This window comes from Cheilinus undulatus, linkage group 17, assembly GCF_018320785.1.
Source record: "Cheilinus undulatus linkage group 17, ASM1832078v1, whole genome shotgun sequence".
NCBI classification, from domain to species: domain Eukaryota; kingdom Metazoa; phylum Chordata; class Actinopteri; order Labriformes; family Labridae; genus Cheilinus; species Cheilinus undulatus.
Window position 1 is genome coordinate 33,235,537 of NC_054881.1, and position 14,998 is coordinate 33,250,534.

Here is a 14,998-nt window from a genome sequence, read left to right on the forward strand (position 1 = left end):
TGGGGTTGGGGGCTTTACCCCATCATTACCCTCAGTATCCTTAAAAATTGGTGCTGGCCCTGGATATATGCAATCAGGATAACAACAAAATGCGTTTGATTTGAATATGAGACTAATTGATTAGTCAGTATTTTCCTGTGATAAGACCACCAATTGTTCCTAATGCAATGATGTCATATTTGGGGGGTGTAAGACTAACCTACTTACGTAGACGCCTCTTATGAAACACAGTATGAGCTCAGTAAGTCATTCTGACCTCTATTCTGTCACATCCTCTGTTGTGGGAACACAGTTACATTATGTAACACATGCATCACAGAGAGAGACCACACAGCGATGATAAAAAAAACTCATCATGAAAAATAATCTGTCTTCAAGCAATTTAACAAACAGACGGCCGGAAGGAAAAGGCAGCGTTTATAATAACAAAGAATGTCACTATAAAAAGATACAACAAACCCCAATGGCAGCTGACTGTCAGCGCGCGCGACAGGCACGGCGTCATATCAAAGATACTAAACAGTACTGTAATCCCAGACTTTGATCACGTGAGCGCAAACTTGGCCAAATGGGAAGGCGAGTCTCTGTAGTACGCTTCCGACCGCCATTACATTACAATGCGTGGTGGGCTGGACGATCGTGCGCGAGAAAGAGAGAGAGAGAGAGAAAAAAAAATTGCTACAGCGGCGCTCCGCGTCAAACAAACACACACGAGAGGGTGAGAATGACACACTCGGGCTTCACGCGCACTTATTTACCAATGTAATAACACGCTGTGAGGGATAAACACAACGAGGAAGGAAGGAGGCGAGGAAAGAGTCTCTGCTGAGGAAACCATGCACATGTTTGAGGATTTAATTTAATGATCAAATCATCATTTTCTCGAGGAAGGAGGAGGAGGCGGAGGATTCGCTTTTAAATGTCGTAAAGGAGAAATCTGCAGCAGGCAACATATTCTTTATGTCAATGCTCGGCGCCACACGAGGACTGTCACTTATGTTTGAAGAGTGAATTTTGAGGAAAATAATCTCAGTTTTTAGTGAAAGATTGAGACTGTTGTGGCCGCGCGAGGACGTTTCGTAATGATATCAAACTGAAAGGAAGGAAGGATTTTTTCAAACCTCCGTCTACAGACAGCCTGCTCGCCGTTTTCCTGCTGCTGCTGCTGGTGGAGGAGTGTAAGAATAGTTGTTCTTGTCTGATCGCTTTGACTCATGATTCGGGGGTTATACTGGGAACTCGCCGCCCTGCCTTGCCACGAAGAGGAGCCCTGGTGGGGGCTCCTTTTTTCTTTTTTCCTCAGCGACCCCTCGCTCTCTCCCTCTTTTTCGTCTGCGGTCCGTTTAATACAAGAGCAACAGCGGGATTAAACATTCCTGCTCGCAGCGCCTGTTTGTGCGAGGCAGACTGGGTTACATTGTGAGAGGAACGGGTTGTGGTAAGAAAGGAGGCTATAAATAGCTCATGCAATTCTCGAAAACTATCACAAGTGGTGCATCAGCCTGTGGAGCAGACGGAATCAGATATCCTGCATGTAATGACTCGCTTTTAAGTTGATTTTTACGTGTGGTGTTTTTCTGAGAACTTTTGACTCTTAATTTGGCATTTTTGGGCTGTTCTTCGGCGCGGAAGAAAACCTCTCCCCATGGATTATTGCTCTTTTAATGATGAAACTCTCAGCGGACTGACTGATATGGAAACAGGCTGATCTTCTGTGCGTTTTGGATTGAAATGGATACATTTGTGAGCCCCCCGCCTTTGACAGTGATCACATTTGGAATCGCCTGACCTGGATTGTAACAATGTTTTGATCCCCGGATTTACATTACAACATTATATCCGCTTGGGGCTTCATGGATGCGCCCTGCACTTCTTTCTGAAAACGCCCAATTCCTCGTCTATTATCCGGACGTCTCGTGAGATTATAATCCCGCTTGTTTTTAAGGAATTAGATTTGTCAGCCCTGCTCGGTGTTTTGGTACCGATGTAGGATTTCGACATGCCCAGCGCTGACGACCCCAACGGCGGACGATTATGACTACAACCGCGAATTGGGTGGCTAACGGGGCAAGCCTTGAGGACTGCCACTCCAACATCTTCTCTCTGGTACAGTATCAATAAATAAATCACGCACGTCACACTGAAACACGAGCCAGCTGTGATCGACAAGTCATGAGACCGTGGGAGGCACGCATAAATGTGTGTCTTCTGTACAAAGGTGAACCAATAGCTGGTGTTGTTATTGGCTAATCATTACCACAGGTTAAAGAAGCACCTTATTCACAACAAAGCCAAGATACACCGTCTTGGAAATGTAAATAAACATTAAGTGAACAGGTAAACTCCAGATTTGAAAAACTAGCTCTTGATTATTAAAGGACCATTTCACATGCAACTCAAACAAGGCACTTATTTGAGCAGGTTTTTGCACCTTCTAGTAAAAACTGATCAAACTGAGCAAGTTTAAAGCATTTTAAAATGCTTACTAATCTTGTCACATATTTTGGCACGTTAAGCACCCCAGCAGTTAAAAAATGTAAACATTAAATATTACCAAAAAAAAACTGGCATGTATGCACATGCATATTTTGTCATGTTTTTGCACTTTTGAGCTCACAAGTTGTGCAGAAACATTGCTCATAAAACATTGATAATAATATATATTGTTAATATTTTTTACATATTTTGGCAATTATTTGCACTTTTTGGCTCAACATTGTACACAAGATCTCTCTCAGCACTTATAACAATTGTAAAATGCCTACAACACATATTTTTTTGCATGTTTGTGCATTTATTACACTCATATATTTCATAGAAATATCCCCAAACAAAATTAGGAGGCATCCAAAACAAACAGGCACTTATGAGCATGCACCTTTTGGCATGGTTTTGCACTTTTTGGACACAATACCTGCACAAACTTTGCTCATAATGCCTAAATAAAATACAGTGCTACCAAAACAACCAGAGCACTAGTCTGGCAATTATTTGCTCTCACTGTAATTCTCTCACAGAGCTTATAGAGCATTTTCACAATGCCTAGAACAAGTTCTCCAACTTATTTGGACATTTTGTACAAGTTTAACAATCAAACACTTGACAAACCAATCCACCTTTTACATAAATAGAAACTTCAAATTCTGCTTTAACAAACTGGCATGACTGTTCGTGCATATTTTTGCATGTCTGTGCACTTAATACACTCACAGTTGTTAAAAATATACTATTTTACAATTCAGAGGCTTCCTTCCAAAACAAACAAGCATCTATGTGCATGCGTTTTTTGGCATGCTTTGCACTTTTTGGACACAAAACCTGCACAAACTTGGCTCATAATGCTTAAATAAAATACAAAGCTACCAAAACAACCAGAGCACTAATCTGGCAATTATTTGCTTTTTTTGGCAGAAACATATTACACTGTAATTCTCTCACAAAGCTTACAGAGCTTTTCACAATGCCTACAACAAGATCTCCAACCTATTTGGGACATTTTATACATGTTTAGCAATCAAACACTTGACAAACCAATTCCCCAGTTACCTCAATACAAATTTCAAATTCTGCTTTAACAACCTGGCATGACGGTTCATGCATATTTTTGCATGCTTATGCACTTGTTACACTCATAGTTGTTAAAAATATACCAACTTTACGATTCAGAGGCTTACAAAACAAACAGGCATTTATGCGCATGCCTTTTGCACTTTCTGGACACAAATCCTGCACAAACTTGGCTCATAATGCTTAAATAAAATACAATGCCACCAAAACAACCAGAGCACTAGTCTTGCAATTATTTGCTTTTTTGGCAGGAACTTATCCCACTGTAATTCTCTCACAGAGCTTAAAGAGTATTTTCACAATGCCTACAACAAGTTTTCCAACTTATTTGGACATTTTATACAGGTTTAGCAAACAAACACCTCATGAACAAATCCCCTATAGTTCCTAAGTATAAATTTTAAATTCCGCTAAGACAAACTGGCATGACTGTAAAACATTTAGCAAAAATGCTTCAAAATTGATAATCTAACTCAACCAAAGCAAACAAGCATGTGAATACATCTGTATTTTGGAATGATTTGCACCGTTTAGCACATAATCTTACCCAGACATTGCTTTTAATGCAATTTTTAAATGCTACATAAACAAAAAGTGTTAGCAGTGGTGGGTAGAGTACACAGTTACAGTACTCAAGTAAAAGTACTGTTACTTAACATTAATAATTACTCAAGTAGAAGTAAAGGTGCTCATAAAAAGAAGCACTTGAGTAAGAGTAAATAAGTACCTTATTAAAAGACTACTCAAGTAGTGAGTAACTTCATTTTGTGCAGTTTATTAAAATGTATTGCATTACGACATATTATTCAGGGGCAGTAATGTAATTTGCACATTTTCATAAATAAAGTAGCATAACTTGCCAAAAGTAAAAGAAATACAAAACTTAATACATTAAGCAGCAGTCAAGTTATGTTTGTTAATCACAATTATAGGATGAAAAATTTAATATAATGAGAACAAAACAGACTATCTCTCATAATAGTTATCTTTTTTCTACATGATGATTTTAATCTCACATACATGAATTTATGCCTTGCAGTTTTTGCTTTTTAAACACATTATGTTTATTTTATATTTATGAAATTAATCTTATGAACTGGCCTCATTTCTGACTTTTTGTCCTTTTTTATTTAATTTTCACTTTTTAGCTCCAATTTATGAGTTTTTATCCTGATTATCACTCATCAACTTTGGCCCACAAGCCCCACGCTATAACCATGTTAGGTATAATCACTGATAACAGAGATATGCCACACGCACATGATAATAATATCACCTACGATGTAATGTGAAATAATGGCGTGTAAGATCACATTTGTGGCAGAGTTGCCGAGATGTTTGGACACGTGACATCATTTATCACTGACACAACTGTGTATTTGCAGTTTGCAAGTTAAAACAGAGATTTGAACCTGAACGTTTAGCTAACTAGCCATGCTGTTGTTAGCTTTTTTTTTTAGCTTACTGTGTGCTATTTTTGAAGCTTGAGATGTCCACCGTTTTGGGTAGACACAGTAGGCAGTGCATTATGTGGCTGTTGTTCCTTGTTGTTTAAAAGGCAAAGAGTCTTGATGTCCGGCCAGGATAATCTTGCTCCTCTGAAGGAGATGCAGGTATTAAATCTTCAGTCATTATCTCCAAGTGTTGATAGTTAAGGGGGGAGGGGTCACTCCTCTGTTTGCTCTTTGATGCTGAGGATTTTACCTCACGCTGCTGTGAGAGCTCAGGTGAGTGTAAAAAATAATTTATAGACAAGTAAAAGTAGCGACCAGTGCATGCCCAATGTAACGGAGTAGGAGTAAAAAGCACTCTGCTCAAAAACTACTCTCAGAGGTAGGATTTTTCAAAAAAACTACTCAAGTACATGTAACAGAGTAAATGTAACGTGTTACAACCCACCTCTGCCTATCACACCACGTGTTTCTTTTTGGTTCACTTGCAACAAATCTTAGCACTTATTATTGCCTGCTACTTTCAGCACTCAGCTCATACAGATATCCCCAAAATGCTTAAAACACAGTTCCCAAATGCTACCAACCAAAAAGGAGAACACATTTTGGCATGTTTTTGCACTTTTTGGCACACAAACATTACATAAACACTCTGTCTTCCCAACCTTCTCCCCCCTTTTAAAGAATTATTTCTCAGGAAATGTTGCTGTAACTCTGTTGCATTGCCAAGCAACTAACTTGGAAAGAAGGCTGCCTCTGTTTGATTCTCAAAGCCAAAAATCAAAGCTTTTTTTAGTCTACCATGTTGATGTACAAATAAAAGGCTCACCGGGTAATAAATTGGAAGATTAGGCTAAATTTTGTGAGGACGGAGAATGAGATTTTGAATGACAGCGCACAGCGGAAACAGGCACTTTCACACTCGGTTTATGTGAAAAAAGGGGCTTTTTGGCTCCACAGGCGGCTTCATTTTTTTTGCAGAACTGACTGGTTTGAGGGTGCAGGAGATTGAGCAGTGTGTTTTCACAGTTTTCATCCTGCAATCAGCGAGTTAACTGTTCTACTACAGAAGGCAGCCGAGTGGAAAGGCATGTGGTATAGGCTGAGCTCAAACTGCTGAGAAGCACTCAAACATAGAGGTCCTGAGGGCTTTTTAGGTGATCATGCAGGTTTGCTATACACAAAGCATATTGTATTAGAAGCTACAGAAACTCCTGTCTCATGGTTTGAGCTTTTGTACTTTTTGGGGTCATTAGAAAGAAAAACAAACTTGGAGGGTCACACATGAAGCTTACAGAAATCTTGTGTCAAACAAAGCACTTGAATTCTTCTTCCTCTCTTCTGTCCGTCAGAGCAAACAGGGACTCAGAATAATATCTTAAGCTCTTCCAAAGCATCTTGTTTGAAATTCCTGTGCACTGACGCTGAAATCCAAAGCATCACACGTCTTAAATTCACCCGGTCTGACACGTTACAGCGATTACGTCTCTGTCAGCCCTTCAGCCGGGGTTATTCCCTCGTGGAAAAGAGCTTTCATTCACTCGCCGTGGCGTTTGTTGGCCGTCGTGCTGGCCCCTATGTGAACATCCCCTTTCAGAGTGAGGGAGAAAGAGACCATCCATCAGCCGGCTTGTTGAGAATATTTATGACTGGATGGTGCACAGCGGTGGCTCTCTGGCAGGGCTCCTACAGGGAAGTCCGAGACAGAGAATATAACAGTAATGGCACTCTGAGCGTCCTGGTTAGAGGGTACAACTGAGACAAAGAGACGGACCGACAGACAGATTGCATCCTAATGTTTAGAATTAGACCTGTGTTGTGGGGAAGGGATGCTAATTCATAATACTATAACCATATCAAACTAAACGGGATATGTGGCACACAATATAGAAGAAGATAAAATGCCCCTAAAAAGGTAAAGTGCAGGATCAGTGGATTTTTTCACTGCAATCTGCTGCCAGTCTCACAGCTTACTACTTTTGATTTCACCATTATCAGCTTCTTCTTTGGTCAGTTGTCTTCTGTTCATGTTGCCCTTATTCATGTCCTGATTGCCACCACGAGGGCCAAGGAAATCTGTCCAGAGCACCATTTTTTATTTAGAATACTACTGTTTAGATACTCATTGGATAATTGATTACATGGGTCAGAGCAACAATACAAATCAGTATTTGGTCCCACCTGTGGTGCTTAGTATGCTGAAGAAGCCCCACTAATGTTCACCCAGCTGGTTGAGTTACTGAGAACCTATAAACTTAGATTTATTTCATTTGTTGAGTCAACTAAAACTCCTATAATACTATAACAAGAGTTTTGCTACTACTTCTGGCTTATCGCATCTGAGGATTTCCTTCTTTCCTTTTTGAAGTATGCTGTATTAGAGGGTTTCTGCTTGTCCCTGTCACTCCGGGCTTGCATCCACTGACAGTATTATGATGTTTTTTGATCGATTGATCAAGTGTTCAGGAGTTGAAGCTTAAATCTTAAATTGCAAGAACAATAAAATCCTGAAAATGCACTTCCTATGAACGGAGCAGTTGTACATGCTCGTTAAGAGCCTGTTGAGACTCTTCCTGCTTTTGATGGCATTTGTGTTGTGGTTTGGACTTGAACTCAAAACCCAGTCATATTCATTCAAAATTACCATTTGAAACCAGAATATAATGTGTGTAAAAGCTTGTACTGCTACTTAGAGTATGGCAATTGAAACAAGAGTTGGATGGCTTGACTTTTCATCCAGGTTTCTGGAATATCTTTGAAATAATTGACTGACATGATGAAAATCAAGACAATTTTACACAGTTAATCAGAAGTGTATACTGTGCTGATGGTGTTTACGGTAATCTAACTAAGCAGGTTTCTTACATTCTGTGTAAAAACCACATCCTGTGTAAGTCGTAGACTCAAGACTTGAAAATGAATATGTACATAATAGGGGCGTAATGATCCATCAATGTATATTGATTAATCGAATGTTTAATTAACTATCCAATCAGATTTTTTTTTCTGTAACTGTGTGAAATTAGTGCCTTAAATCATCTGATATCAATCCTAGGCTCCTAAATCGAATTGTATTGAAATCATATCTTGGCAGATTTTGTGATGATGGAAAATATCGTTCCCCAAAATATTGATATTGTATCGTGTGAAACAGCTAATTTACAAAGTTCCAGCTTTAACTCTTGACAAATTCATCAGCAAATTGTTCTAAAAAAGCTAGCAACATATCAACTGAAAAGAGATGGGAATTCCTGCTTTTTGTAGTGATTTGGATCAAATGACTCGGCTCAGGAAAGCTCTTTCGGCTCCCAAATGTCTCTTCATTTGGAACCATGCTGGCTTCATTAGATCTGCCAAATTGCTGATATGTCAATATTTACAGATTAATTTTAATTTTTAAAATGTTTCACATAACTAGAAATTCAGTCCTTTGAGCACAAGTTAAGGTTTGAGGGTGAAAAATGAAACAAACTTTTTTTTTCTTAAAACACACTTTAAAGTAAAAAAAAAAAAAATTAGGAAGAATAAAGAAAAAGATTTCAACTTACTTAGGTCAGTTGGTCCAGCCTGAAACTCCACTCATTTATTAGTATGTATGGCCAAATTTTACACATGCTGATATTCACAGCCAAAATATTGGATGTAAATATCTATTTACCGATGTTATCGGCCAGATATTGTTATCGGCAGATATCAAAATTTTTGCCAAAATTTACATCCGATATTTTGGGCATGCATATCAGCATATTTCATTTGCAAAATCTGGCCATATATACTAATAAATTAGTCGAGTTTTAGGCTGAACCAACAGACCTACCTAAGTTGAGGCCTTTTTCTTTGTTCATTCTCATTCTTTAAACTTTAAAGTGTGTTTTAAGAAAAAAATTTTTTTCATCCTCAAACCTTAACTTGTGCTCAAAAGACTGAATTTTTAGTTATGTAAAACATGTTTAAATATCGATATCTGTATCGGCTAAAATGAATCTATCAATGTCGGCATATCGGATATCAGCAAAAATCCAATATTGTGCATCCCTATAAATACCGGTAGAAATTTTGACATCTGCCGATTCTTGCCTTTTTTTACTTAATATCTGCCGATATGGATATTAGGCAGATAATATCATGCATCCCTGGCTTTAACATATAGTTGATATCAATGCTGATATTTTGCTTCATTTGTGCTTAATTTTTTTTCAGTGTTATTTTGTGAAACAACCTGTTTCTCCTTTATGCCTTATGGGCAGGATGAAACCTGCTAACTCACGCTAACCCGTGTGACACCTCAGAAATGAAACATTAACGACACACCATCATGCAGGAGCCCGTAGTGCAGGATGCACCTGCAGGCGAGGGGTGTGGACAGTATCATCCCTGTTCTGTCAGTCAAATAAACACCAACAAAAACTGCTCTCAAACAAGATCCAGATCCCATCGTTGACAGAAAAGATCTGGCTCATTCACAAACAACATGTCACTGCAAGTTAAAAGCCTGGAAATGGCCAGAAAAGTACTAATGCAAGTTTCAGGTTGTCAAAAAATTTTTGGTACTTTTTGTTCCTCATATCTTAAAACATCAGTCTCTTATGACTGATGATATTAAGAGAAATAGAAGCTTTAAAAATCAACTCGACTCTTCAGTTACAATTTTTAACCAAAAGTTTCTGTGGGTTCTTAGATCTTGAAACATTGCTTTTACATTTGAGCAGTTTAGTCAGAAATTGGCTGCCCTTTTTTGTAATTGAACGCAAGATATTACTCACTATTTGGTGGCTAGGAGTTTTATATTTGTTGCCATGGTATTCAAACAGATAACATTCTCATTTTTTTTATAAATGTCTCAAAGTTTAGAAATCTAGCAGCCCTAGGAGGGCATATCTTCCCCGTTTCTTTCAGGTCACACTAGCTTACATAAAGGACATGTAGCTAACCGGTGACAGCCTGTTTAACAGCATTCCAGCTTGCACTAACATTATCCCTCACACTGATTTACTGGCTGTTATTGCAACCTGCATCAATAAAAAAGTGCCTTTAGAAGGCGTAAGAGCCCATGCTAGGGGGCTTTATGGGGGTAGCAGCAGATTACCGTCATGCTCTCTCTACCTCTCTCTCTCCCTGCGAGGCCAGTGTCACATACTTGAGATCGCTGCGATCACACAAACCCACAAAACAACTGTCTGGTGTGCTGCAGATCATCCATCTGTGACTGAAAGCAAACGAGACCTTCGTACGTGGGGGGGAAAGATCGTAGGGAAGAGGAGGGCATGGAAGGGCGGAGGGAGAAACAGAGGAATGTTTTCAGCTGCAGCCGAATCTGTTTTCATTTTAGGAAAGTATTATGACTGATGTGCATTTCCTGACTGCTAGCCTCAGCCGTGTGTGTGTGAGAGAGAGAGAGAAACTGAGAGTGAGACAGAGCGAAGGAGAAAATTAAAGAGGGAAGGACGTAATGAGAGAGAGAGAGAAAACAGTCATCTTTTCTGTGGACTGGGCAGGTTTTTTTCTCTCTTTTGACACTGACTTGAGCCAGAGCCTGAATATGAAATGTGAGGAGGAGACAGTCGAGGGCTCGCCTCACGATACAGGAAGCCTGTGTGTGTCTGTGCACTGTAAACACTGTAAAGCATCTAGACTCTGGAGACAAACTTCAAACACCCATCATATTATACACACACAGAGATATGCATTCACAAACACCACAGAGAGGGGAGCTAAAAAATAAACACCCACATGCTCACACTAACATATGTAGCACAAATCCAAGTACCACTAAATCTTCCACCCACACACATGCACATACGCTCCATACATCCTATATCCTGAGGATGCATGCTTGCACAAACATAGGTAGCATGCAGAGGCCTTAATTAGACGACTTCTCATGTCCCCTCGATGGTAATTAAGTGTCCTCAAGTGCAAGTCTAATGTGATCAACCAAGAAGTGCTCGTTAGTCTGACTGTATTCCAATAGAGATCCTGCATGTATAATAATGATGATGCTACTGTCTGCTGAGGAAATAAAGTGCTAAGAGATGAGGCAGAGGGAGAACCATTAACAGCGCAGGCCTGATTTATGGCAGGTGAGTGGCCGTGCCGTGTAAGAAGAAGGAGGTAATCAGGGATGGAGCCTTTTTAATATAGACTGTTTGCATTTCCCCCTTCATTAATGATGAAGGAGGTGTAGAGGGATGCTTAAGGAGGAGAGGGAGCGAGAGTTGGATGAAGATGAGTGGCTGGATCGGTTGAGTTCGTGTTAGGACGGTTATCATTTTGGCACTTGAGCATAACATCAGAAATTTAAACCAAGATAGGATTCCTTTAAAAACCAAACAACACTGATACCTATTTTAATACCGGCGACAGAACAGGCATCTGGTATTGGTTGATTTTTTTTATAAGCAAAATCTGCAGGGAAATTCCTGCCCACTGTCTAAACTGCACAAATATGTTCACTGTTGTCATATCTGTGATAGGAAATGATAGATTTGATTGATATCAGTGCTGTTATCAGTTCGTCTTATCAATTCATTTCTTTATCAATTCCTGTATTGATTTCTTCCTGTGATTTTTTTTGAAGACTGTAGGTTTTTACTGTTAACAACTTAAATTTTATTGAGTTTCTTTCACCTTCAGTCAGTCAGTGACAAGCAGACTTCAATTACTGGCTAAAATAAACAGTTTTAATAGCTAAAAATGTTGGAGAACATACTAAAATATACAAAAAATCTCTTTTGTTGTCTCAGTTTAAACAAACAGCTCTCTGGATCATTAATCTCTACACTTGAATTAGAATATAACACCACTGGTTAATTTTCTTTAAATTATTAAACCTTACAACAAATATAAAACTAGTCTCTGGACTGTAAATCTCTAAATGTAAAAAAAGTAAATTGAAATCTTGTACAAAATCAACAATTCTTGTGCAAAAAAATATGCAAAGCATCTCTTAATATTAATAATAATAATAATGATAATAATAATATATAAATATATACGTATATCTGTGTGTTTATGTATATGCATATGTATATATAAAATATATATATTTGTATAAAATAAAAAAGATGTATGCCTTGCATGAAATCACTATTTGATAGATGTTGCACATCACACTGCTCCCTGCATTTTTTGAGAAATGAAACCACACTTTCAACTGATTCAGCCTATTATTGTGACTGTCCGCCAGAGATGGAAAAAGTGCCTGACTTTATTACTGAAGCAGTAGTTTAGTTACTTTGGTTAAAATGTACTTAAGTTGAAGTAAAAGTACTGCTTTATAGATCTTCTCAAGTAATAGTGAAAAGTAAATCATTTAAAGTTTACTCAGTACCTCTTAGTAATCAGTACTCGAGTATTGATTACTGAGTAGCCACTTGTGATCCCCAAGGGGTTTTCAAGGTGCAATATGATCTTTCTTATGTGCAATATAAATGAGAGAATAAGCCTTTCCAACAAGGTAGTTTAATATGAGGTGCTACTAAACTAAAGGTAAAATGCAACAGGATGAAATGTATCATTCTCTTGCTATTCGCTCCCGACCATCATGTGTTGTAAAAGTCAAACTTGTGATCATTGTCTTGTTGTTTTGGCTTTTAGTGTTTATTTTTTACTTTTATGCTTTTTAAAAATAACAAAATACCATACTTTCCCCAAAATATACATAAGTAAGATTAAAAGCAGTGGAAAAGTATTTTAAAAAAAGTACAAGTACACAAAAATTCACTCAATTACAGTAACTCGAGTAAATCTAATTATTTACTTTCCATCCCTGCTGTCCGCCATGTTTACTTCCTCCACTTCTCTGTTCTTGCTCGCTTCGTTGACTCCCCAGCCCGAGGCTGTGTTTTTCAAGGCACATGGAAGTGAGACATTAATAAGGAAATTTTAAGATTAAATGTAAATGATGTTGACGGATTGAACCCTTGGAACTGGTTTTCAACTGGAACTGGCTTTTGATTCCCATCCCTAGGTAGATGGAGTAGTTAATTTCCAGCTGTGATACTGACACAGCCACAGCTGGGCCTTTGTAATTTATTTTAATTTACTGAGGTTCTCTGTATGTTGACACTGATTCCTAAAGCCCTTTTTGAACCATAAAAGAGAGCGATTGCTTGTATTCATTGATTAAAAGTAGCCATGAGCATTGAGAAAGCAGTCCATCCTGAAGCATTGTGATGCGTTCAAATGTAATTGATTGTTTTTGCATGATGTAGTTGCAAGTAAGTAACAAGACATTGGGAAAAAAGCCAATAAATAACTGTTGACATTATAATCTCTGTTATGAATTTCAGGAAAAATCTCATAAATACACCTTTAGGCTAAATTATATCCATACATAACATTTCTAACCTTAATTTAAATGCCATTCAAATATGCCTGGAGACTGTAGATTTTATGGATTGACTTTATGGATCCAAGTCTTTAAAACACAGGTGTTACAGCAACATTTTCACACAATTCTGCAGCTTACGATAAAGAAATGATCAGTAATATGGCCTTAAACTAAATAGAAGATATGAAAGTAGAGTTTATCTGAGATGTAAGCATACTTTGCAAGGATGTGGAGACAGTAGTGAAAAGGAAATACATTTAGATCTGATAAATCAGTGAGTTACAGATCTGTATTTGTTGGCCTAGTATGCAGGTCAGACTCAATAAATGACAGAGCTTGTTTATTTGATAGGAGGAACAGGCCTCCAGTGTGGCTAACTGAGGAGTTTTTAATCATTTCTGGACAACAGTGGAGTGGAATAGACTACACATACAGCTATTGGGATCAAATGTATTGTTTTTGCTCTATTATGGGGTTAGTAGACATTAAGATAAATATAGTTGACCAGCATGCTATCCTCACAGAGGAGGACCATATCTGATGAGAGGATCTAAGATAAATGTTTTTAAATCTGGGATACCAGCTGCTGCTATCTGACACTTCTTAAGCCTCGCTTTCCAAAAGAGTAAAAACTCTAAAAGCGTTGTTTGTTGAGACATCTTTCTTTGACATTGAAGCCGTGGCGGCGTCCTTTCACTCAAGGAGAGGATCAGTCCAGGTTTCCGAGGCTTCGCTCCCAGTCTTGTGCTTTGTGCCCTATGGAGCCGCTCCATCTGGCTGCTTCTCACTAAAACAGTCCACCCCCCTACGCCCAACCTGCGCTTTTGGCTCTACTCGCTCGCTATTTTGACAGCTAGCTCTGGCTTCACCTTGAGTCTGTGTGAGTGGAGCCTCCCACTAATCTGCCCCTGTCACTGCTGTGGGAATCCCTTGTCATCTCAATGTGACTCAAGCCGGCAGTGGCCCACCTGTGTGAACACGGCTTTCTATATGTCACACACAGACATGAATGTTCCTCACACAGTTAGCTGCCATGACAAAACTGGCGCGTGAGCAAGCAGCATTTGGGGTTAGGAACTGAAAGAGAAAGAATAATGTGCATGGCAGCTATTTCCCTCAGACATCATACTAGTTTAAATGTGTGATAATGTCCTACTGCTGTATTTAAAATTCAAAGTCAAACAAATGCAGGAATATGCTAAATTACTGCTGTTGCGGTGATTCCATGTTGATTATTAACTTTAAATTCAATGACCATTAAAAATCTGCAACACTTCAAATAAAAACAACACATTTGAGAATCCAATTCATACCAGACAAAGGCTAGTGTCTGATCAGTCATTTCCACGTTAAAACAGTTAGCTAGGAACCTGTGAGTTTCCTGCTTTATTTTATATTTCAGACTATAAGGTTTTAAGACACAAAAGCTGACATTAACATTTTCAGATGATGTCTGTATGAGAATCACCTGACATATCACATGGACTGTTTTGTGGATCCTTTGTAGGGGTGTAACGGTACAGAAAAATTTAGGTTCGGTACGTACCTTGGTTTTGAAGTCACGGTTTGGTAAGTTTTCAGTACAGTGATTGAAGCGGATAAATGAAATTTAATTTCAGTTTTTAAAATTAAATTGTACTAAAATGAA

At 38.5% G+C, this 14,998-nt stretch overlaps 1 protein-coding gene across 7 annotated transcripts in view; it reads left to right on the plus strand.

The window, feature by feature from the left end:
- Positions 1–705: 705 nt before the first annotated feature.
- LOC121525038 (mediator of RNA polymerase II transcription subunit 13-like) overlaps positions 706–14,998 on the plus strand; it is a 133,537-nt gene continuing 119,244 nt past the window's right edge. For all 7 annotated transcript variants that reach the window (XM_041810754.1, XM_041810757.1, XM_041810758.1 and 4 more), the window contains exon 1: positions 706–2,106. In XM_041810754.1, coding sequence (XP_041666688.1) covers positions 2,035–2,106 — 72 coding nt within the window. In that variant the 5' untranslated portion in view covers positions 706–2,034. The remainder of the gene's footprint in view (positions 2,107–14,998) is intronic.